Consider the following 26,130-nt stretch of genomic DNA (forward strand, 5'->3'; position numbering starts at 1 on the left):
ACTCCACCCCAGATATTTAGTAACACCTGCATGGAGGTCCTGGCCCCATTCAAACACACGCAGCAAACCAATGACGCAGCCGTGCCTGATCGACAACACCCGCCAACTCACATGTGCGTGTCAACGCGCTGAGCGAAGTGGAAAAAAGACAACCTTTGCGTCTCTCTACAAATATTAAGAGACAGTCTAGTAGAATATCAAATGGCAGCAAAGAGCACCTATTTTCCTAATCTTGTGTCTAACAAAAGCCCTTAAGTGCTATTTAACACTTTGAACTGTCTTATTAATCTACTGAACTCAAACAGTGTGGTGCCTTCTTCTACTCTCTGTCAACAATTGTCAACATTTTTCACAGAGAAAATGTCCATGATTAGACAATCCCTTCTTGCTGCTGCAGTCTCAGTGGAAACATGTCTTAGTGCCTTCCAGTGGTTTGAGACAGTGACTTAACTAAATAGTTCAAACCCTCTGCATGTCCCACGTCGGCTTTTTCAAAATATTTTTAACTCTTGGCCGTTATATTGTCCATCAAGTCAATTCCTCCCTGAGGTGTGGATGCTTCCCAGTCTCCTTGTTGTCCAACCACTAATCAAAAACAATGATCTTGATCCCAATATTTTATCACATTTTAGACCACTCTCAAAGTTGCCATTGTTATCCTAGGTCCTAGAGAATGTTCTTTATGGTCAACGTCTTCCTTATCTGAACTCAAATGATATTGGGGAAACATTTCCCAACATTTCAGTCTGGTTTTAAATCACAACATACCACAGAAACTGCCCTTTGAATTATTTGCTTTTATCTGTGGACTCAGGTCAATCTGCAGTTTTATCTGTGGACTCAGGTCAATCTGCCGTTTTATCTATGGACTCAGGTCAATCTGCAGTTTTATCTGTGGACTCAGGTCAATCTGCAGTTTTATTTGTGGACTCAGGTCAATCTGCAGTTTTATCTGTGGACTCAGGTCAATCTGCAGTTCTTGTGCTTTTACATTTCGCTGCTGTGGACCACCGCATTCTTTCAACTGGCCTTGAGTCTTGTGTGGGTATTAGGTGTAGAGCTCTAAAATGGTTGTCGTCATTTTTCACCAGCAGGAGTTTCTCTGTAAACCTGGGCCAGTACTCCTCCTCTGAATCTGCCCTTAAGTGTGGTGTACCCCAAGGTTCAAGTTTAGCACCTGTCCTCTTTTCTTTACATGGTCCTCATGTTGCCACCAGTCAGCAAAGCGTCACATTGACAGCTTGCTTCAGATGGACAAACAAATGAACTCTGTCATTAAATCTAGCTTCTTTCAGCTAAGACTCCTAGCAAAAATAAACCAGTATCTTCCACAGACTTTGAAAGAGCTATACAAGCATTTGTGACGTCACGCCTGGACTACTGTCATTGGTTGCAGGTGGACCTGGATCAGGACTCTCTCCAGCGGCTACAGAATTATTCTGCTGGTCTTTGACATACTTGCCAACCCTCCCGGATTTTCCGGGAGACTCCCGAAATTCAGCGCCTCTCCCGAAAACCTCCCGGGACAAATTTTCTCCCAAAAATCTCCCGAAATTCAGGCGGACTCAGGTCCATGAGGACGTGTGCCTGTCCAATCACGTTATAACTGTAGAATGATCGAGGGCGAGTTCTTGGTTTCTTATGTGGGTTTATTGTTAGGCAGTTTCATTAACGTCCTCCAAGCACGGTAACAACACACAACAACCACAGTCACGTTTTTGTCTACCGTAAAGCAGTTCGTCTGCCGTAAACAGCAATGTTGTGACACTCTTAAACAGGACAATACTGCCATCTAGTGCATTTGATGAAAGCACTTTTGTGCGTGCCACACAGCAATGCATCATCAGAGAGGGTGTTCAGCATGGTTCGAAAAATAGTGACAGAGAATAGAACAAGGATGGAAAATTCAACCCTTAACTCAACAATGAGTAGATGAGTGTTATGTGTGTGTATATGTGTAAATAAATGAACACTGAAATTCAAGTATTTATTTTATATATATATATATATATATATACATATATATATATACATATATATATATATATATATATATATATATATATATATATATATATATATATATATATGTGTATATATATATATATATATATATATATATATATAATACCCGTATGTATGTACCCCGCCTTCCGCCCGATTGTAGCTGAGATAGGCTCCAGCGCGCGACCCCAAAAGGGAATAAGCGGTAGGAAATGGATGGATGGATGGATATATATAATAAAATAAATATATATTTATAGCTAGAATTCGCTGAAAGTCAAGTATTTTTTATTATATATATATATATATATATATATATATATATATATATATATATATATATATGAAATACTTGACTTACTTATATATATATATGAATTACTTGACTTGGTGAATTATAGCTGTAAATATACTCCTCCCCTCTTAACCACGCCCCCAACCATGCTATATTCTGCACTTCTTTGAAGGTATATTTTACTACTGTATTTTGATTCATCCCTCTGTGTTAGCATGTCAACATGACACCATGTGTCCCTTTTCTTATGTCTGTACATCAATTTGTTTGTGAATGTGCTATATACCAACTGAACTGATCCATGCTTTTTGGGCACGTCATGCAGACGAGCGGGTGAAGTGTGCCGCCATGATGAGAGGCTGAAGAGAGAGAAACCTGTCTGTTGGTCATTCTCTGGCTGGGGGTGTCACTCATAATGCAAACATATTTTTCTCATATTTTCGCCATCGACCTTCAAAGTCCCAAAGATCGACTGGTTGGCGACCCCTGGTATAGACTATGGTGTGTCAGGAAGTAGTCTTTGCCATTAAGTAAATGTGCCAGTCTTGCCTTTTGTTGAGTCCTACAAAGTGTTGATACTGTAAGTAACGTACTTTTTACACACCCGCTGTTTGTCTTCACAATAATGCTGTGACGCATGACGGTATGAAACAAAAACCTGTGTGTAGTTTGTTTTCTGGTGGGTCTGAAAATAAACGACATCTCCCAGAATCCTCTGCGCAGCGCGCGACCGGCAAGGTGGGGGCGTGGAACGCCACAAGCAGGAAGTGGATGTCCGCAGTAGACAAGAGAAAATAGTATATTGGACACTTCCTAAACATTTTTTATGAAAATGTGCTCATGACTGTTTGAGTTGTGTGGCAAAGTAACACAATCTCTTTGGCGGAGGTAAGAAAGTCTGCCTTCTGCAAAGCAAAGCGCTACATGCTAGTCCCGACGGAATTGGTGGCTGGGATCAAAAGTAGAGAATTTGACACCCGTCCCTAAGTCTGCTATCTTGAGGACTCACCTGTGTGGCATCCCCTTCTAGTGTTTGCCTTCTGCCCGCCACTTGGTTCTTTAGGTCTTGAATCTCAGTCTCCAGAAGCTGGATCACTTCTTCATAGTCCTGCTCGACGGTGCTAGCCTGACGCTGTCCCGCTTCCGTTTGGGCTGCCTGCAGACGACTCTTTAGACGGACGTTTTCCTCCACAGTCACGCACGCTTTCTTCAAGGACAGCAAGATATTGATTTTTAACCGGAAATATTGCTTTTTTACTTTGTCAGTTGCTATAATATGCCAGTGTGGACTTGTTTCTATATCACATACCTCAGAGGTCTTCTGGAGCTCATCCTCAAGGGTCTTCTTACGGGTTTCCATGTCCTTAAGCACCACCTTTCAAAGTAAAATTCAGAATATAGTATAATTATTATTATTTTTTTTTTTTGTTATTAATCAATCCAACAAAACAATACACAGCAATACCATAACAATGCAATCCAATTCCAAAACCAAACCCGACCCAGCAACACTCAGAACTGCAATAAACAGAGCAATTGAGAGGAGACACAAACACGACACAGAAAAAACCAAAAGTAGTGAAACAAAAATGAATATTATCAACAACAGTATCAATATTAGTTACAATTTCAACATAGCAGTGATTAAAAATCCCTCACTGACATTATCATTAGACATTTATAAAAATTTAAAAAAGAACAATAGTGTCACAGTGGCTTACACTTACATCGCATCTCATAAGCTTGACAACACACTGTGTCCAATATTTTCACAAAGATAAAATAAGTCATATTTTTGGTTCATTTAATAGTTAAAACAAATTTACATTATTGCAATCAGTTGATAAAACATTGTCCTTTACAATTATAAAAGCGTTTTACAAAATTCTACTACTCTGCTAGCATGTCAGCAGACTGGGGTAGATCCTGCTGAAATTCTATGTATTGAATGAATAGAGAATCTGTCAGGACTTGGTCTTTGGAGTTTGCTTTTCCGGGATGCAACGGAAAGTTGGCACGGGCGAGACGGGGATGGAGGTACATGATTTATTTATTAACTATAAATACAAAAAAAAAAGGATCAAACAAAAAGCGCGCACAGTGGCGGATAATAAACTATGAAACCAAAAGACTATAGCAAAAAGTACAAATGAAAAGCACGCACAGTGGCGGAGAATAAACTATGAAAAACAAAAAGATTATAAACATGGAACAAAACCTTACTTGGCTTGGACAAAAAAGGAGCAGCGTGAACATGGACATGAAACAATGGACGGAGCATAAATGTGGTGTGAGGTCGTCAGAAAGACAAACTTAAAACACTGAACTTAAATACTACAGACATGATTAACGAAAACAGGTGCGTGACTCAAGACGTGAAACAGGTGCGTGACGTGACAGGTGAAAACTAATGGGTAACTATGGTGACAAGACAAGGGAGTGAAAAGCCAGAAACTAAACAAAACATGACTTAAAACAAAACATGATGATTACACAGACATGACAGAGCCCCTCCCTTAAGGACAGATACCAGATGTCCAAGAAAAAAAACTTAACAAAAGTCATGGGAGGGCGGGAGGGGGACATGGCGGTGGGTCGCCAGACCACGTGTCCCTGTATCCACCGGGGCAGAGTTAGGTGGCGGCGGCGAGTGGAACGCCGCTGCAGCAGGCGAGGCGGGCGTCCAGGGAATGGCCACATTCGTGGCCGACTGGGAGGTGGGCGCACTTGGCGTGGCGGGCGACCAGGTAGCGGCCATATCCGTGGCCGACGAGGAGGCAGGCGCGTCGTCATCGTGGCAGGCGTGGCTTGGCGTGGTGAGTCAGGCGACGAAGCTCGGCGTGGCGCGTCAGGCGGCGAAGCTCGGCGTGGGTCTTGGTTTTGGCATGGCGGGTCTTGGTCTTGGCATGGCGGGTCTTGGTCTTGGCATGGCGGGTCTTGGTCTTGGTCTAGGTCTTGGCATGGCGGGTCTTGGTCTTGGTCTTGGCATGGCGGGTCTTGGTCTTGGTCTTGGCATGGCGGGTCTTGGTCTTGGCATGGCGGGTCTTGGTCTTGGCATGGCGGCACTTGGCGTCGTGAAGCTGCGACTGGCGGCACTTGGCGTCGTGAAGCTGCAACTGGCGGCACTTGGCGTCGTGAAGCTGCGACTGGCGGCACTTGGCGTCGTGAAGCTGCGACTGGCGGCACTTGGCGTCGTGAAGCTGCGACTGGCGGCACTTGGCGTCGTGAAGCTGCGACTGGCGGCACTTGGCGTCGTGAAGCTGCGACTGGCGGCACTTGGCGTCGTGAAGCTGCGACTGGCGGCACTTGGCGTCGTGAAGCTGCGACTGGCGGCACTTGGCGTCGTGAAGCTGCGACTGGCGGCACTTGGCGTCGTGGAGCTGCGACTGGCGGCACCTGGCGTCGTGAAGCTGCGACTAGCGGCACTTGGCGTCGTGAAGCTGCGACTGGCGGCACTAGGCGTCGTGGAGCTGCGACTGGCGGCACTTGGCGTAGAGGGTCTTGGTCTTGGGCTTGGCGTGGAGGGTCTTGGTCTTGGGCTTGGCGTGGAGGGTCTTGGTCTTGGGCTTGGCGTAGAGGGTGTTGGTCTTGGCGTAGAGGGTCTTGGTCTTGGACTTGGCGTGGAGGGTCTTGGTCTTGGACTTGGCGTGGAGGGTCTTGGTCTTGGCTAGGCAGTGCTTGGCGGTGTGGAGCTGGTACCGGAGCTTGGCATGATGCGGCTAGGCGTGGTGCGGGTACTGGAGTCTGCCGTGGAACTTGGCGTGGTGGAGCTGGTGCTAGCCTTGGTGCGGCAACAGGTGCAGCGACTGGTGCTAGCTGAGGAGCTAGCCTTGGAGCAGGTGGAGGTGGCCTAGCTGGGGGTTGCGGCTTGGCAGGTCGGAAGACTGGTGAGGGCGGTCGTGCTGGAGGCTGTGGCTTGACGGGTCGGTAGACTGGTGAGGGCGGTCGTGCTGGAGGCTGTGGCTTGACAGGTCGGTAGACTGGTGGTGGCGGCCGTGAGGGAGGCTGTGGCTTGGCATGGTGATGCCGAGCCACCCCACCAACACAGCTCCCGACCCCAGCCCCCTCCTCAAGGGGCGGATACCAGACGCGCTCCCTGCGGTCTGGAACTCTCTGTAGGGGTGGGCGGAGGAGGGCAGAAACTTCCCCATTAAATTGTCCAAATTGTTTGTTTTCTTTATCCCCAACCTGGGGTTGTGTGGGCGGAAAAAAAGAAAAAAATTGTGACGGGGGCGGGACTTGAGTCTTGGGGGCGGGGCATGAGTCTTGGGGGGCGGGGCATGAAATATGGGACGTGGCTTGGACTGATTAGACCTGATCTCTAAAAACATGTTTTGATAATGATTTATCAAAGTCATGCCATTAGTGTCTTTTGTTGGAGGCAGGTGTTCAAAAGAAAAAGAGTTAAACAAAAAATCCTGGGCTGTGATGTCATCCTGGGGAAGCCGGGCAGACTGCTGCTTGCTTCCGCCCGGATGGGGCGGGGCTTGTGGGAGCGGCGTGTCCTGCTGGCTCGCGGAAGTCTTTCCTGGCGTCCCTCGCCTTTGGCGGCGCTTCCGTGGCTGAGGTGACGTACCGATCGGCACCAACTTGCCTCCATTCCCCCACATCATCCCCCTGCGCTCCCTGGGGGAAAAGCGCAGCGTCTCTGCCTCCATGGCGCGCAGCACCTCCCAAGAAGCCTCATCCAAATTGTCCAAATCGGCCAACTTACGTGCGGAAAAGCGGGTCTGCTGACGACCTACTGTCAGGACTTGGTCTTTGGAGTTTGCTTTTCCGGGATGCAATGGAAAGTTGGCACGGGCGAGACGGGAATGGAGGTACATGATTTATTTATTAACTATAAATACAAAAAAAAGGATCAAACAAAAAGCGCGCACAGTGGCGGATAATAAACTATGAAACCAAAAGACTATAGCAAAAAGTACAAATGAAAAGCACGCACAGTGGCGGAGAATAAACTATGAAAAACAAAAAGATTATAAACATGGAACAAAAACTTACTTGGCTTGGACAAAAAAGGAGCAGCGTGAACATGGACATGAAACAATGGACGGAGCATAATGGTGTGAGGTCGTCAGAAAGACAAACTGAAAAACACTGAACTTAAATACTACAGACATGATTAACGAAAACAGGTGCGTGACTCAAGACGTGAAACAGGTGCGTGACGTGACAGGTGAAAACTAATGGGTAACTATGGTGACAAGACAAGGGAGTGAAAAGCCAGAAACTAAACAAAACATGACTTAAAACAAAACATGATGATTACACAGACATGACAGAATCGTGTTGAATTGGAAAAAAAAATCGATTTTGAATCGAATCGTGACACCAAGAATCGATATTGAATCGAATCGTGGGACACCCAAAGATTCACATATATATATATATATATATATATATATATATATATATATATATATATATATATATATATATATATATATATATATATATATACAGGTAAAAGCCAGTAAATTAGAATATTTTGAAAAACTTGATTTATTTCAGTAATTGCATTCAAAAGGTGTAACTTGTACATTATATTTATTCATTGCACACAGACTGATGCATTCAAATGTTTATTTCATTTAATTTTGATGATTTGAAGTGGCAACAAATGAAAATCCAAAATTCCGTGTGTCACAAAATTAGAATATTACTTAAGGCTAATACAAAAAAGGGATTTTTAGAAATGTTGGCCAACTGAAAAGTATGAAAATGAAAAATATGAGCATGTACAATACTCAATACTTGGTTGGAGCTCCTTTTGCCTCAATTACTGCGTTAATGCGGCGTGGCATGGAGTCGATGAGTTTCTGGCACTGCTCAGGTGTTATGAGAGCCCAGGTTGCTCTGATAGTGGCCTTCAACTCTTCTGCGTTTTTGGGTCTGGCATTCTGCATCTTCCTTTTCACAAAACCCCACAGATTTTCTATGGGGCTAAGGTCAGGGGAGTTGGCGGGCCAATTTAGAACAGAAATACCATGGTCCGTAAACCAGGCACGGGTAGATTTTGCGCTGTGTGCAGGCGCCAAGTCCTGTTGGAACTTGAAATCTCCATCTCCATAGAGCAGGTCAGCAGCAGGAAGCATGAAGTGCTCTAAAACTTGCTGGTAGACGGCTGCGTTGACCCTGGATCTCAGGAAACAGAGTGGACCGACACCAGCAGATGACATGGCACCCCAAACCATCACTGATGGTGGAAACTTTACACTAGACTTCAGGCAACGTGGATCCTGTGCCTCTCCTGTCTTCCTCCAGACTCTGGGACCTCGATTTCCAAAGGAAATGCAAAATTTGCATGGTTGGGTGATGGTCTGGGGTGCCATGTCATCTGCTGGTGTCGGTCCACTCTGTTTCCTGAGATCCAGGGTCAACGCAGCCGTCTACCAGCAAGTTTTAGAGCACTTCATGCTTCCTGCTGCTGACCTGCTCTATGGAGATGGAGATTTCAAGTTCCAACAGGACTTGACGCCTGCACACAGCGCAAAATCTACCCGTGCCTGGTTTACGGACCATGGTATTTCTGTTCTAAATTGGCCCGCCAACTCCCCTGACCTTAGCCCCATAGAAAATCTGTGGGGTATTGTGAAAAGGAAGATGCAGAATGCCAGACCCAAAAACGCAGAAGAGTTGAAGGCCACTATCAGAGCAACCTGGGCTCTCATAACACCTGAGCAGTGCCAGAAACTCATCGACTCCATGCCACGCCGCATTAACGCAGTAATTGAGGCAAAAGGAGCTCCAACCAAGTATTGAGTATTGTACATGCTCATATTTTTCATTTTCATACTTTTCAGTTGGCCAACATTTCTAAAAATCCCTTTTTTGTATTAGCCTTAAGTAATATTCTAATTTTGTGACACACGGAATTTTGGATTTTCATTTGTTGCCACTTCAAATCATCAAAATTAAATGAAATAAACATTTGAATGCATCAGTCTGTGTGCAATGAATAAATATAATGTACAAGTTACACCTTTTGAATGCAATTACTGAAATAAATCAAGTTTTTCAAAATATTCTAATTTACTGGCTTTTACCTGTATATATATAAATATATACACACTATATTGCCAAAAGTATTTGGCCACCCATCCAAATGATGAGAATCAGGTGTCCTAATCACAGGTGTATAAAATCAAGCACTTAGGCATGGAGACTGTTTCTACAAACATTTGTGAAAGAATGGGCCGCTCTCAGTGATTTCCAGCGTGGAACTGTCATAGGATGCCACCTGTGCAACAAATCCAGTCGTGAAATTCCCTCACTCGTAAATATTCCAAAGTCAACTTTATTCTAAGAAAAGTGAAGAGTTTGGGAACAACAGCAAGTCAACCACCAAATGGTAGGCCATGTAAACTGAAGAGTGCAAAGACTTTCTGCACAGTCACTTGCTACAGAGCTCCAAACTTCATGTGACCTTCCAATTAGCCCACGTACAGTACGCAGAGAGCTTCATGCAATGGGTTTCCATGGCCGAGCAGCTGCATCTAGGCCATACATCACCAAGTCCAATGCAGTGGTCTAAAGCAGTGGTCCCCAACCTTTTTGTAACTGTGGACTGGTCAACGCTTGAAAATGTGTCCCACGGACCCGGAGGGGGGCGCCTTTTTGCAGGGAAACTTACCAAGGGACATGTAAGCAAATATTAACATTGCTGTATGTATACTTTTGACCCAGTAGATGTGGTCACATTTTCAGTAGACCCATAATAAATTCATAAAAGAACCAAACTTCATGAATGTTTTTTGTGACCAACAAGTATGTGCTCCAATCACTCTATCACAAAAAAATAAAGAGTTGTAGAAATGATTAGAAACTCAAGACAGCCATGACATTATGTTCTTTACAAGCGTATGTACACTTTTGACCACCACTGTACTATATATACTGTATATATATATATATATATATATATATATATATATATATACAGGTAAAAGCCAGTAAATTAGAATATTTTGAAAAACTTGATTTATTTCAGTAATTACATTCAAAAGGTATAACTTGTACATTATATTTATTCATTGCACACAGACTGATGCATTCAAATGTTTATTTCATTTAATTTTGATGATTTGAAGTGGCAACAAATGAAAATCCAAAATTCCGTGTGTCACAAAATTAGAATATTACTTAAGGCTAATACAAAAAAGGGATTTTTAGAAATGTTGGCCAACTGAAAAGTATGAAAATGAAAAATATGAGCATGTACAATACTCAATACTTGGTTGGAGCTCCTTTTGCCTCAATTACTGCGTTAATGCGGCGTGGCATGGAGTCGATGAGTTTCTGGCACTGCTCAGGTGTTATGAGAGCCCAGGTTGCTCTGATAGTGGCCTTCAACTCTTCTGCGTTTTTGGGTCTGGCATTCTGCATCTTCCTTTTCACAATACCCCACAGATTTTCTATGGGGCTAAGGTCAGGGGAGTTGGCGGGCCAATTTAGAACAGAAATACCATGGTCCGTAAACCAGGCACGGGTAGATTTTGCGCTGTGTGCAGGCGCCAAGTCCTGTTGGAACTTGAAATCTCCATCTCCATAGAGCAGGTCAGCAGCAGGAAGCATGAAGTGCTCTAAAACTTGCTGGTAGACGGCTGCGTTGACCCTGGATCTCAGGAAACAGAGTGGACCGACACCAGCAGATGACATGGCACCCCAAACCATCACTGATGGTGGAAACTTTACACTAGACTTCAGGCAACGTGGATCCTGTGCCTCTCCTGTCTTCCTCCAGACTCTGGGACCTCGATTTCCAAAGGAAATGCAAAATTTGCATGGTTGGGTGATGGTCTGGGGTGCCATGTCATCTGTTGGTGTCGGTCCACTCTGTTTCCTGAGATCCAGGGTCAACAGGTATTGTGAAAAGGAAGATGCAGAATGCCAGACCCAAAAATGCAGAAGAGTTGAAGGCCACTATCAGAGCAACCTGGGCTCTCATAACACCTGAGCAGTGCCAGAAACTCATCGACTCCATGCCCCGCCGCATTAACGCAGTAATTGAGGCAAAAGGAGCTCCAACCAAGTATTGAGTATTGTACATGCTCATATTTTTCATTTTCATACTTTTCAGTTGGCCAACATTTCTAAAAATCCCTTTTTTGTATTAGCCTTAAGTAATATTCTAATTTTGTGACACACGGAATTTTGGATTTTCATTTGTTGCCACTTCAAATCATCAAAATTAAATGAAATAAACATTTGAATGCATCAGTCTGTGTGCAATGAATAAATATAATGTACAAGTTACACCTTTTGAATGCAATTACTGAAATAAATCAAGTTTTTCTAAATATTCTAATTTACTGGCTTTTACCTGTGTGTGTATATATATATATATATATATATATATATATATATATATATATATATATATATATATATATATATATATATATATATATATATATATAACCAATACATAATAAAATATGTTTTTTTATGAAAGAGTGTGTTTGCTGCACCTTGAGCTGCTTCATCTGTGTCTGCAGCTCCTTCACTTCCGTCTGGAAGTGCTCCATCTCCTCACCACTGTAGCTGCACTGCGACTCGTACGTCTGCAAGTGGAGAGCATCGTTTTTTAGCACACCCAAAGTGTTGATAAGAAGATATTGTGTGTCAGGTGTCACCACCGTGGTTTCCTTTATAAGATGGAACTGTATCAAAATGATATCACAGTGCGATACTATTGTGGTCAAAACAAAAAGATGTTAGACTTAGACAAAGTTTAATTATCCACAAGGGAAATTGTTCCACACAGTAGCACAGTTACAAAGGCTGGAAAGGGTAAGGATGGAAAGTATAATGCAGGTATAAAGTAGACTAAACATGTACCATAGTAGCAATATAAAATATATCAAAGATGTAATATTTACATATTATGTATACAGTATATAATTGTGAAAGTCTCCCTCTACGGTGGGTTCTCCTGGTGCCGATAGATCTTCTGGGAGCCCAGTTGTCAGGTTTGAACAAGTCTTTATTTGCAAGTGCCCACACGCACGGATAGCCTGCTTCCCAGCAGTCTTCGCTCTCGTGACTTTTCAGTCTGCTCGTGTCTGCTCGCTCTCTTAGTCTCTCGCTCATGTGTCTCGCTCTGCTCCAACTCCCAACTCCCGGCTGCTGCTAATAAAGGCGACAGGTGATAAGATAACAAGGCCCAGCGGGGCAATCTACTCACCTGCCGCTGTCTTCGAGGCCGGTCCTTGCACACCCCGCTCCGCGGCAGGCCCGCTGGCCACGTCCCCGTCCACAATAATATATAATGATATATTATATTATTATATTATATTATATTTGTATATATATACAATATATAACAATGAGCATGTACAATATTACAGTATATGTAACAGCTGCAGCATAAAATAGAGAGTAGATTACAAACATAATAAAGAAAGAGAGCTAACATGTCAGGTGTCAGGTAAGAGACAAACATCATCTATTGCTGTATGGCCAGTGTTTTATACAGCTGAATAGAGTGTGGAATGAAGGAGTTCTTGAATCCAACACTGTGGGAACCAAGCTGAAGGAGCCTGTTGGAGTATGAACTCCACTGTCCCTCAATTGTCTGGTGGAGTGGATTGTCCATGATGGCCAGCAGTTTGTCCACTGTCCTCCTGTCACTCCCTGACACAAACACTTTGTCCTGCTGTCCCTCACTGACACAAACACTTTGTCCTCCTGTCCCTCACTGACACAAACACTTTGTCCTCCTGTCACTCCCTGACACAAACACTTTGTCCTGCTGTCCCTCACTGACACAAACACTTTGTCCTCCTGTCACTCCCTGACACAAACACTTTGTCCTCCTGTCCCTCACTGACACAAACACTTTGTCCTCCTGTCCCTCACTGACACAAACGCCCCCAACTGCATGCCAATAGTTTGGCCGGCTTTGCGGATCAATTTGTCAATCCGGTTTAAGTCTCTTTTGCTGGTGCTGCTCCCCAACAAACCACTGCAAAGTACAGGGCACTGGCCACAACAGACTGATAAAAGATCTCCAACACACATTAAAGGACCTAAGCTTCCTCAGGAGAAAGAGTCTGTCTGCTCATGCCCTTGTATGCAGCTCTGCTGTTGTCCTTGCAGTCCAGTCTGCTGTTGTCCTTGCAGTCCAGTCTGCTGTTGTCCTTGCAGTCCAGTCTGCTGTTCAAGTGGACTCCCAGGTACTTGTACTGCCCCACTGGTGCCACCTCCCGTCCCTGGGTCTTGATGGGCTCCACAGGGGTCATTCTCTTCTTGAAGTCCATGACCAGCTCCTTGGTCTTGTCCACATTAAGGAGCAGAAGGTTCGCCTGAGACCACTTCACAAAGTCAGCGATCAGTGTCCTACAGTTCAATTCCTGTCCCTTTGTGATATACCCGACCACAGCAGAGTCATTAGAGTATTTCTGCAGGTGGCAGGACCTGGAACTATACTGGAAGTCTGAGGTGTACAGGGTGAACAGGAAAGGAGACAGGACGGTCCCCTGTGGAGCACCTACACCACTGACCACAGTATCCGACAGGGAGCTCCCCAGTCGCACAAACTGGGGCCTGTCAGACAAGTAATCAGTGATCCAGGAGACAATGGATGAACTGACACCCATCCTGAACAACTTGTCACTCATCAGAATTGGCTGAATGGTGTTAAAGACACTGGAGAAATCAAAGAACATGATCCTCACAGAGCCCCTCCCACCATCCAGGTGAGAGTGAGCACGATGCAGCAGGTAGATAACAGCATCATCCACTCCTGCATGGGGCTGATATGCAAACTGTAGAGCAGGGGTGCTCATTACGTCGATCGCGATCTACCGGTCGATCTCGGAGGGTGTGTCAGTCGATCACCAGCCAGGCATTAAAAAAATAGTCCTAAAAATGAGCGATCATAAATCTTCACTATGACGTCACTTTCGTCACTTGATTGACATTCACGGCACCCGAGGGTCTTCTGAGATGACGCTGGCTGCTGCCAGCTCATTAAAATTACCGACTGGAAGGCGAGAAACACTTTATTTCAACAGACTCTGGCACCGTACCTGTCGTCAAAACTCCAAAGACCGACTGCACAGTTGCACAATAAAAGCTCTGCTTCATCCTGCCTGCGCTACCAAAATAAGAGTCTCAGAAAGCTGGCGTGCACAAGCTAGCAAGCTACGGAGTTTGCCGACAATGTATTTCTTGTAAAGTGTATACAAAGGAGTACGGAAGCTGGACAAATAAGATGCCAAAAAGCAACCACTTTCATGTGGTATTGGACAGAAAGGAGGACTTTTTTTCTCCTCCATTCGAAAATGCGGACGTTATCATCACCACTGTCTGATTCCAATCAATGCAAGTCATCAGAATCAGGTAATACACCAACTTATATTCTTGTCTTCATCAAAGAAAGGAATCTATGTGTGTGTTAAACATGCTTGTATTATCTTTAACCACCTTTAACTTGTTAACAATATTAACTATATGTGTTAAACATGCTTGTATTATCTTTAACCACCTTTAACTTGTTAACAATATTAACTATATGTGTTAAACATGCTTGTATTATCTTTAACCACCTTTAAGTTGTTAACAATATTAACTATATGTGTTAAACATGCTTGTTTTATCTTTAACCACCTTTAAGTTGTTAACAATATTAACTATTTGTGTTAAACATGCTTGTATTATTTTTAACCACCTTTAACTTGTTAACAATATTAACTATATGTGTTAAACATGCTTGTATTATCTTTAACCACCTTTAACTTGTTAACAATATTAACTATATGTGTTAAACATGCTTGTATTATCTTTAACCACCTTTAAGTTGTTAACAATATTAACTATATGTGTTAAACATGCTTGTTTTATCTTTAACCACCTTTAAGTTGTTAACAATATTAACTATTTGTGTTAAACATGCTTGTATTATTTTTAACCACCTTTAACTTGTTAACAATATTAACTATATGTGTTAAACATGCTTGTTTTATCTTTAACCACCTTTAAGTTGTTAACAATATTAACTATATGTGTTAAACATGCTTGTATTATCTTTAACCACCTTTAACTTGTTAACAATATTAACTATATGTGTTAAACATGCTTGTATTATCTTTAACCACCTTTAAGTTGTTAACAATGTTAACTATAAGTGTTAAACATGCTTGTTTTATCTTTAACCACCTTTAAGTTGTTAACAATATTAACTATTTGTGTTAAACATGCTTGTATTATTTTTAACCACCTTTAACTTGTTAACAATATTAACTATATGTATTAAACATACTTGTATTATCATTAAACACCTTTAATGTATTAACAATATTAACTATATGTGTTAAACATGCTTGCATTATCATTAAACACCTTTAACTTGTTAACAAAAACATATATTTCATAAATAAGTAAATATAAATTATATATATGAATGAGGTAGATCCCCACGACTTGATCAATTGAAAAGTAGCTCGCCTGCAGAAAAAGTGTGAGCACCCCTGCTGTAGAGGGTTCAGGGTAGGAGCCACCAAGGGTCTCAGCTGATCCAGCACAAGTCTCTCGAGGAACTTCATGACATGAGACGTCACGGCAACCGGTCTGAAGTCATTCAAGCCCGATTAAATGGGCTTCTTGGGCATCGGCACCATGCAGTATGTTTTCCATAGCGCTGGTATCCTTTCTAACTTCAGACTCAGGTTGAAGATGAAGTGCAGGATCTCAGCCAGTTGAGCAGCACAAGTCTTCGGGACCCAGGGGTTGACTCGGTCAGGGCCTGCTGATTTGGCTGGGTTGACTCTCTCCAGCTGTCGTCTCACATGGCCAGGTGTCAGACACACCAGACTGGCTTTCTCAGTGGGGGTGCAAGTGGGGGGATAAGAAACAGCAGTGGCAGGCAACAGTGAAGGAGTTTGTAGATTAATGGTCAAGGGAGGTGTGAGGACAGGAGTAGTGGGGGGAGGGCCAGTAAGGGGTGCATTGCTAAATCTATTGAAAAACTAATTCAGCTGGTTGGCTCTATCTACACCCGTATCCGGCAGTTTGGCTTTGTTGTTGAAGCCTGTGATGGTTTTCATGCCCTTCCACACATCCCGAGTGTTATTCTGCTGGAGTTTGACCTCGGGCTTCCTTCTGTAGGCATCTTTTCCTTCTTGCAGCTGAACTTTAAGCTGCCACTGTATCCTCCTCAACTCATCCCGATCACCGGATCTGAAGGCTAGCTTCTTTTCATTCAGCAGCACCTTTAGCTGGCTGGTGATCCAGAGCTTGTTTTTTGGATAACAGTGGACAGTTTTTGTAGGGATGATGGAGTCCTCACAGAAATGTATGTAGTCTGTGATGCAGTCTGTGATGCTGTCAATGTCTGTCCTGTGAGGCTTACAGAGCACGTCCCAGACTGTGGTCTCAAAACAGTCCTGCAGGGCGAGATATGCTTCCTGGTTCCGCCTCCGCACTGATTTTTGTTGAGACAGGCTGCCTCCTCACAGCAGGAACATATTGAGGTGTTAAAAGCACCAGATTGTGATCAGACCATTCCAGGGGGGACAGAGCAGTGGAACTGTATGCATCTTTTGAATTAGCACACATTAAGGCCAGAGTTTTATTGTCCCGTGTTGCACAGTGCACATATTGGTGGAAAGTGGGTAAAATTGAGTCCAAAGAAACATGATTAAAGTCACCCGAAATGGGTATCGGGGTGTTTGGTCTGTAGCCTTGCAACTGCTGCATGAATGATGTCGCAAGCAGCAGCCTCGTCTGCAGGAGGGATGTACTGTATACTCCGATGAAGATTACAGAAGTGGGACAAGTGGTAGAAAATGGATGGATGGATGAATTCCAACAGCCAGAAGTTCAATTTCTGGCATACAAACACACTCCTTTACAGGAACATGTCCAGGATCACACCACCTCTCCTTCACCAAGATGACAATCGCACTGCCTTTTTTCTTACCGCTCAGGATTGTGTCTCTATCCTCCCGTGAGGTTGTGAAGCAGGGTAGAGACGCGCTGTGGTCCGGGAAGTCCGTGTGTAGCCAAGTCTCTGTAAAGCACATGATACTGCACATGCCGTACTCCTTTTGAGTTTGGACGAGTCCGAACAATTCGTCCATTTTATTCGCAAAAGACCGCACGTTCCCCATGAGGACCGAAGGAATTGCAGGCTTAAATTTCCTTCTCTGCTCCTCCATCTTTGTGCCGGCACGGCATCCCCAGCGCTTTGTCCGTAGTTCCACGGAAATGTTGGGCCGCGCACCCCATAGCGCTGGCAAGGAGAGAGCAAACAGCTTCTGGCGCTTGTAAACAAACAAACAAACAGCTCCTGGCATGTGTAAACAAACAAACAGCTCCTGGCGTGTGCAAACAAACAAACAAACAGCTCCTGGCGTGTGTAAACAAACAAACAGCTACTGGTGTGTGTAAACAAAAGGCCGGCTGCTCAACTGATCAAAGCCAAACACAAAACAGCCCAAAAGAAAAAGAAAAGTAACAAAAACATACAAAGGCACCAAAGAACCAGAATTAGTGGTTTATGGAAAAGATACTTGATTAAAAAAAGCAAGAACAGTTGAGAATAATACCAAAAATAAAGTAAAATAAAATGAAGGAAGTCAAAGGTCTCGGGACGGCGTGGCGCAGTTAGGATAGTGGCTGTGCCAGCAACCTGAGGGTTCCTGGTTCAATCCCCACCTTCTACCATCCTAGTCACGTCCGTTGTGTCCTTGAGCAAGACACTTCACCCTTGCTCCTGATGGGTCCTAGTTAGCGCCTTGCATGGCAGCTCCCGCCATCAGTGTGTGAATGTGTGTGTGAATGGGTGAATGTGGAAATAGTGTCAAAGCGCTTTGAGTTCCTTAAAAAGGTAGAAAAGCGTAAGTATAAGTATAACCCATTTACCATTTCAGGCGCATCAAAAAGAGTCCTTGTTCTCGTGTGTCAAATGAATGTTTAGGACACAAACTCAAATGTTCTAATCATATTTATTACTACAAACATCATTTTAAGTGCAAATAATTGTGCAGGAACATTTACTGTTTAGAAAATATTAAAAATAACTTGGTTAAATGTTTTTAAATTAACAATGTAAACATCCAGTGTAAAACAATAATGTTCACTTTAGTGTCTTTCAACTTTTACTTGAAATTCCGAGCAATAGGTCGCTATTTTTTTCCACACCTTGAACACTGTGGCTTATAAAACGGTGCGGCAAATAATGCTGACGGCCATCATGCAGATATATTAAAAAAAATAAATAAAAAAATACAATAAATATGTGTTTTATTGTTTGTGCCATGGCACCATATTTTGGATGGGTTCGCTCACATTTAGTGCTTTGCACTGGAAGTACACGTGCCTTTCCATGTTTAGATATCCATAGCGATTCTACTCGTAAGGATTATTCATTCGTCACTCCAAGCAACGTATGTAAGTTTTGCAATATAACTAAAACAATTATTAGTTACTAAAGTGTCCCATGTATGATGTCTGTAGGAGTGTTTTAATGCATATTTGTACGTGCTATCGTGTTGTAATCAAGCTAGCGTCGTTAGCATTAGCTAATATGCTAACACGTTTATGCGTTTCTGTGTTAGTATTATTAACTTACATTCTTATTGTATTTTTTCAGTTTCACAAATTCAGCAAAACGTCTCCGTAGAGTTATTGAGTCTGTTTAGCTGATTGTAGAGCTCGCTTGCACAGCTAGTGGGTCCATGACCATGACTTTTGTTTTGTTTGATCATTCGTTTTACTGCCCTGTTACAGACACCATTTGGAAACAATTAAGGTATGTAAATAAACATTTACAGAATATTTCTGTGTAGCTAACTCATTTCACAACATATAGATCTGCGACTTATAGTGGGGTGCGGCTTATATATGGAAAACTACTTTTTTCCTTCTTAACTTTAGTGGGTGTGGCTTATATACACCGGTATATAAGCCGCACCCACTAAAGTTAAGAAGCACCACTAAAGCGCTCTATAGTCGGAATAATACGGTACTTTAAGGAAATAAAAGATAATCCATTCTAATGTCGTAGAGACACCAAAGTACAACAAATACAGACTTTGCCAGGTTTCAATATTGATTTTTATATCATGTGCAGAGAAATAAAGGGAAATAATATTGATTGATCCCAATGGTAACAAATACAGTGAACACAATGGGACTCAGTGTTGAGCCTTGAGGGACGCCACAGCTGAAGGGCACTGTGTGTTTCACAGAAGAGTCAACAATTAAAATAAGATCATTAAATAGTAGGTTAAAACCTTTCAATGTCGTTCAAATTCAAGTAAAACTACAGATAAATAAAATAATTTTTTCTAAAACTTTTGATAGAAATGTATACACACACACACACACACACACACACACACACACACACACACACACACACACACACACACACACACACACACACACACACACACTTACCGGGGAGTGAAAGGCTGATGTGTCCATCAGACTGGCGGCTTGGTGACAGGAAAACATGAAGGGTGTGTCTCCTAAACTGAGTTCCTCCAGGTTATCCTGGAAAATGGTCCGTGTGGCGGCCACAAAGTCTGGTGACCGACAAATGAGAAGAAACGCTCATCAATCATTGTCACACAAACTCAAACTTGATTCTGTTATTTTTTACGTCCTTAGTCCTCATTAGTGTCAGCTCCACCTTATCTCAGCTGTCTTCAGGTGAGACACCTTGGACTGGTAGCCAGCCAATCACAAGACACAAACATCTGTCATTTTCTATGTCCCTGGTTCTAATTAGTGTCAGCGCCACCTTTTCTCAGCTGTCTTCAGGTGAGACACCTTGGACTGTCAGCCAGCCAATCACAAAACACAAGCATCTGTTATTTTCTACGTCCCAGGTCCTCACTAGTGTCAGCTCCACCTTATCTCAGCTGTCTTCAGGTGAGACACTTTGGACTGGTAGCCAGCCAATCACAAGACACAAGCATCTGTGATTTTCTATGTCCCTGGTCCTCATTAGTGTCAGCTCCACCTTATCTCAGCTGTCTTCAGGGGAGACACCTTGGACTGTCAGCCAGCCAATCACAAGACACAAGCATCTGTTATTTTCTATGTCCCTGGTTCTCATTAGTGTCAGCTCCACCTTATCTCAGCTGTCTTCAGGTGAGACACCGTGGACTGGTACCCAGCCAATCACAAGACACACGCATCTGTTATTTTCTATGTCCCTGGTTCTTGTTTGTGTCAGCTCCACCTTTTCTCAGCTGTCTTCAGGTGAGACACCTTGGACTGTCATCCAGCCAATCACAAGACACAAGCATCTGTTATTTTCTATGTCCTTGGTTCTTATTAGTGTCAGCTCCACCTTTTCTCAGCTGTCTTCAGGTGAGACACCTTGGACTGGTAGCCAGCCAATCACAAGACACAAACATCTGTCATTTTCTATGTCCCTGGTTCTAATTAGTGTCAGCGCCACCTTTTCTCAGCTGTCTTCAGGTGAGACACCTTGGACTGTCAGCCAGCCAATCACAAAACACAAGCATCTGTTATTTTCTACGTCCCAGGTCCTCACTAGTGTCAGCTCCACCTTATCTCAGCTGTCTTCAGGTGAGACACTTTGGACTGGTAGCCAGCCAATCACAAGACACAAGCATCTGTGATTTTCTATGTCCCTGGTCCTCATTAGTGTCAGCTCCACCTTATCTCAGCTGTCTTCAGGTGAGACACCGTGGACTGGTAGCCAGCCAATCACAAGACACACGCATCTGTTATTTTCTATGTCCCTGGTTCTTGTTTGTGTCAGCTCCACCTTTTCTCAGCTGTCTTCAGGTGAGACACCTTGGACTGTCATCCAGCCAATCACAAGACACAAGCATCTGTTATTTTCTATGTCCTTGGTTCTTATTAGTGTCAGCTCCACCTTTTCTCAGCTGTCTTCAGGTGAAATCCTTGGACTGGTAGCCAGCCAAGCACAAGACACAATCATCTGTTATTTTCTATGTCCCTGGTTATAATTAGTGTCAGCTCCACCTTGTCTCAGCTGTGTTCAGGTAAGACACTTTGGACTGTCATCCAGCCAATCACAAGACACAAACATCTGTTATTTTCTATGTCTCTGGTCCTCATTAGTGTCAGCTCCACCTTATCTCAGCTGTCTTCAGGTGAGACACCTTGGACTGGTAGCCAGCCAGTCACAAGACACAAACATCTGTTATTTTCTATGTCCCTGGTCCTCATTAGTGTCAGCTCCACCTTATTTTAGCTGTCTTCTGGTGAGACACCTTGGACTGTCAGCCAGCCAATCACAAGACAAAAACATAGACAAACAATTATTCACACACATTTACAATTGGTCTCAACGGCTCTCTGGGGAGTGACTAAAGAGTGGGACCCGCGAGTGGCAGTCATGGTTGCACTTGGTGCACACGTATGTGGTTGACGCTGTCTCTCCTTCTCCGGTGGATCTACATGGCCTGGGCATGGAACTATGGCAGGCAAGCTGTTGTCCAGGCAGTGGATCTACATGGCCTGGGCATGGAACTAAGGAGGGCAAGCTGTTGTCTGGGCACTGGATCTACAGAGCCTGGGCATGGAACTATTAAGGGCAAGCTGTTGTCCAAGCAGTAGATCCAAGAGAGTGTCGACACAGCTTGGCACCAGCGACGCAGTACATGTGTATGCTGTATATATACACATATATGTATGTATATATATATAATGAGAGAGAAAAGAATGTATGAAATGATGGCAGAAGTGTTGCAACAGCGCCTGCTGCTGGTGAGAAGTGGCATCAGAATTGTGAATGTTTTTGCACTGTTGACTTTTTAATGAATCTTGCCCGTTTATATTTTGTGTCTTTCGCTAATTGTTATCAACCAAAAGTGTATCTGAGAGAGATCTTTTGGAGGACAAAAATGCACTTTTACCGTGTTAAACTTGCGATTGTTGATATGTTATTTAGAGTTTATTGTTTATTGTTTATTGAATGGATCCCCATTAGCTGACGCCAAGGCGACTGCTAGTCTTCCTGGGGTCCATATAGGAGCATACAAAATTAAAATACAAAGAATACATGCATTACCAGACATTATACAATGGAAAAATACAACATAAGATAAAAAGCTAGTTAAAACCAGTATTAAAAATGTATGTCATGTGTGCAGCTGCCATAGATGTATCTTCAAAGCTGTCTTGAATAACAATTTACAGCCTGCTTCATCAACCACATGGTTTGAAGCAGCCATCTTGGTTATGCCAGGACACTGTAATACAAGGAATACATGATACATACGCCCGATGTCAGTGATATCAGTGTGGAGCTAAATTTTACCACATGAAGTTGTAGACCGTCATATATATATATATATTTATATATAGATATGGCGGGCAATATATATATATATATATATATATATATATATATATATATATATATATATATATATATATATATATATATATATATATATATATATATATATATATATATGCATATATATGTGTATATATATATATATATATATATATATATATATATACATATATATATACATATATATATATATATATATATATGCATATATATATATGTATATATTTATATATATGTATATATATATATATATATATATATATATATATATATATATATATATATATATATATATATATATATACATACATATATATATATATAATGTATGTGTATATATATATATATATATATATATATATATATATATATATATATATATATATGTATATATATATATAGATTTTTTTATAATTTTTTTGTTATATATAAAGTTTGTAGTGGTTTGTGGGTCTTTGGTCAGACTCTGTTGTAACTTCAAGTGTGTGTGTGTGTGTGTGTGTGTGTGTGTGTGTGTGTGTGTGTGTGTGTGTGTGTGTGTGTGTGTGTGTGTGTGTGCTCATACCGCCATAGGCCACGGTGCCTTGTGGGTCTGTGGTCAGACTCTGTTGCAACTTCTTCCTTTTCTCATCTGTCACATCCAAACCAAGGAAGGAGAGAGCCTGCAACAGACCAACAGATCCTTACATTCCTGTGCAACCTGTCCAGGTGAAATGCAGATATTCAGGTTGTGTATCTAACACAGAAAAAGTCAGCAGTCTTCTGACTTGAAGGGGCTCAATTCCAAGTTCCTCGCGGACGACAGAGCTTGTGACTTGATCTCCTAGGGAGAGCCTCGCCACCTTACGCAGGAAACTCATTTGTCCATCTTGTCACGAGCCAAAGCTCATCACAAAAGGCCGGGGGTCGGCAACCCGCATGCGCCCTTAGTGGCTCCCTGGAGCTTTTTCAAAAATGGAAAAAGATGGGGGAAATATATTTGTTGTTTTAATAATGTTTCTGGAGGAGGACAAACAAAAATCACCAACCTTCCTAATTGTTAGACATCACACTGTTTAATATGTTTGTGTTTATACTTCACTGATGAGATTATTTGGCCAGCGCCGTTTAGTCCTACTATTTTCGGTGGTCCTTGAACTCACCTTAGTTTGTTTACATGTACAAATTTCTCCGTCGCTGCCACAGATAAACATGTTTTATGTCACTCCTTCTTTGTCTCCTTTTTTCACCAAACCTTTTATGCTGTGCGTGAATGCACAAAGCTGAACTTTGTTGATGTTATTGACTTGTGTGGAGTGCTAATAATCCATGCTATTTGGGATAGCTGTGTGTACATATTGCATCATTATGCCTCGTTTGTAGGTATATTTGAGCACATTTAATTTCTTAATGTGTATTTAATTTATATTTGCATGTCTCATGACACATTATCTGTATGTAATATTGGCTGCATTTCTGATTGTGTGCCATGTTGTTCCAGACCACAGCAAACATTACCCAGCTTGCAAAGATTGTAATGAATCCATTAGAATTTATTGCCAATTCCTTTAACTTGGGCACATAACTTTGGCAGTTTTAAGCCGGTCATTTCCAGGAGTTATCTCACCCTCTGAGATACGTACTTAATGTGTTGCCTTCATTATAACACTTACTTTTTAACTTTTTGCGGCTCCAAACAGATTTGTTTTTTGTATTTTTGGTCCAATATGTTGGGTTGCTGACCCCTGCCATAGGTGAAGGTAGGACCCATAAATGGAGAGCTTTGCCTTCCGGCACGACTCCCTCTAAACCACAACGGACCAATGCAGAGTCCGCACCAAGACATTCCGGAGGAAAACCTGCTACAGAAGACTTGCGACCCCGGATTGGGACGGTGGTTCACCATTCAGAGCAGTGATCCTATACACACAGCCAAGATATCAAAGGAGCGTCTTTTGGACAAAGTGTGTGAATGTCTGGAAGTGGTGTGGAGAATGCGTATATTTTTTATACACTTTGATGCTTTAGTGTAACATTGTATTGTGTGATCATGCTATTGGTACTTTTCCACTCAGGAGATGTTCGTGCGGCCGCTATACTTCCGTTGCCTTATTATCTGTTTTTGATTTCCATATTTGGTCCTGGAGCGTCCAGTGTCTTGCACAAACATGATCAATCACTCATCAAAAGGGAGGTTTGATTCAGTTCCGTTCCATTAAGGACACGCTCCCTCTTCTTATCAGCAGGTGCATCCCTCTCTGTAAGGGGGGGGGGGGGGGGGGGGGGGGGGGGGGGGGGGCTGCCTTCTCACTATAAGAGACTTCTTTTGTCTTATTTTTAGACCTCTCTGGGCGATGCTATAGTTGTGTTGTGAGGACTGGTCTTCTAAAGCTTTGTAAAACTTGCCCAAGTACTGTACTGTCTCAGTGGTCCTTTTTACTCAACATATATGTCATCCAAAAGAACTTGGGTGTGTGTTTTATTCCCTGAGAGGAAGACTGGTCAAGCGCAACAGTGGCCTCTCAGATATTTGATGAATTGTATTGAACATTTCTGGAGATGGGTCTGTCCATAGTCCAAGACTTTTCCTTCAACCTGATGGAGCTTGAGAGGAGTTGCTGCGTGAAACTGCCCAAAGACTATAATTGAAGCCAAAGGTGCATCAACAAAGTATCAAGCAAAGGCTGTGAATACTTATGTTTTTGTTAGTTTTTTTTATTGGTAAACAGTCAAAGACCTGTGTTGAAGCGGGAACTAGACACGGCAACAACAATCACCGAGTGCTGAGACATGCAGACGGACAACAAGGTAGCAGTGAAAGTGGAGAGCCGTGAGAGAAAAGAGCTGACACCAAGTGGTGCAAAATACCAAAGTAATAGAACAGGCAGAGTCAGATTGCAAGATCAATAATTCAATGAGACGGGCCCTCGGGGCTGAGGGTGAAAACCAAGCCGCAGAAGTCTTCATTCTTTTTTCTTCGTCGGAAGGAGGAAACAAATGTGAATCCATGAGATGAGGACTTAACACCAGAACTATCAAGCGATTAAAATGTGCAATATCACAATATTCAAAGTTGAGATCAATCGAATGGGGGAGGGGTTACGTTCTGTTGAACTACAACAAGTTTTTCCACATGGTAACAACACAAGAGCAGAGAATTGTGCTGACATTATTATTGTTCAATTGGAATAACTGAATCAGGAGAACAAAAGAGTACTTGGTACTTACAACCTACAGATTGAACTCTTTCAAAGAAGGGATTATTGACGTCATAGGAGTTGAAAGCTTCATGAACAGGTGACAGTAATGTCCTCGCAAGGTCTTAAGTGACAAAGAACAGCAGGTGAATGTGGCGTGATGACACCAACTCCTTCAGAGAACACCAGTCCAACAACAGTTGAATGATCATTCAAGGAACAATACCTTAGTCTCCACAAAGTTCAAATGATTGAAGTCACTTTTCAACCTTCATAAAGTATTTCCATAACATTTGGGATGACACAACTAGGTGAATGACACCTGTGTCCTGGCCTGA

The 26,130-nt window shown here is 42.6% G+C and overlaps 1 protein-coding gene across 2 annotated transcripts in view; it reads right to left on the minus strand.

Annotated features, from left to right (window-relative positions):
- The window catches only part of LOC133620314 (syntaxin-binding protein 4), a 116,801-nt gene that overhangs the window by 20,935 nt on the left and 69,736 nt on the right, over positions 1-26,130 (minus strand). For both annotated transcript variants that reach the window (XM_061981705.2, XM_072915975.1), the window contains exons 13-17: positions 23,182-23,278; positions 19,709-19,836; positions 11,773-11,865; positions 3,609-3,674; positions 3,309-3,506 (exon numbers count right to left, since the gene is read on the minus strand). In XM_061981705.2, coding sequence (XP_061837689.1) covers positions 3,309-3,506; positions 3,609-3,674; positions 11,773-11,865; positions 19,709-19,836; positions 23,182-23,278 — 582 coding nt within the window. The remainder of the gene's footprint in view (positions 1-3,308; positions 3,507-3,608; positions 3,675-11,772; positions 11,866-19,708; positions 19,837-23,181; positions 23,279-26,130) is intronic.

This window comes from Nerophis lumbriciformis, linkage group LG24, assembly GCF_033978685.3.
Source record: "Nerophis lumbriciformis linkage group LG24, RoL_Nlum_v2.1, whole genome shotgun sequence".
In the NCBI taxonomy this organism is placed as follows: domain Eukaryota; kingdom Metazoa; phylum Chordata; class Actinopteri; order Syngnathiformes; family Syngnathidae; genus Nerophis; species Nerophis lumbriciformis.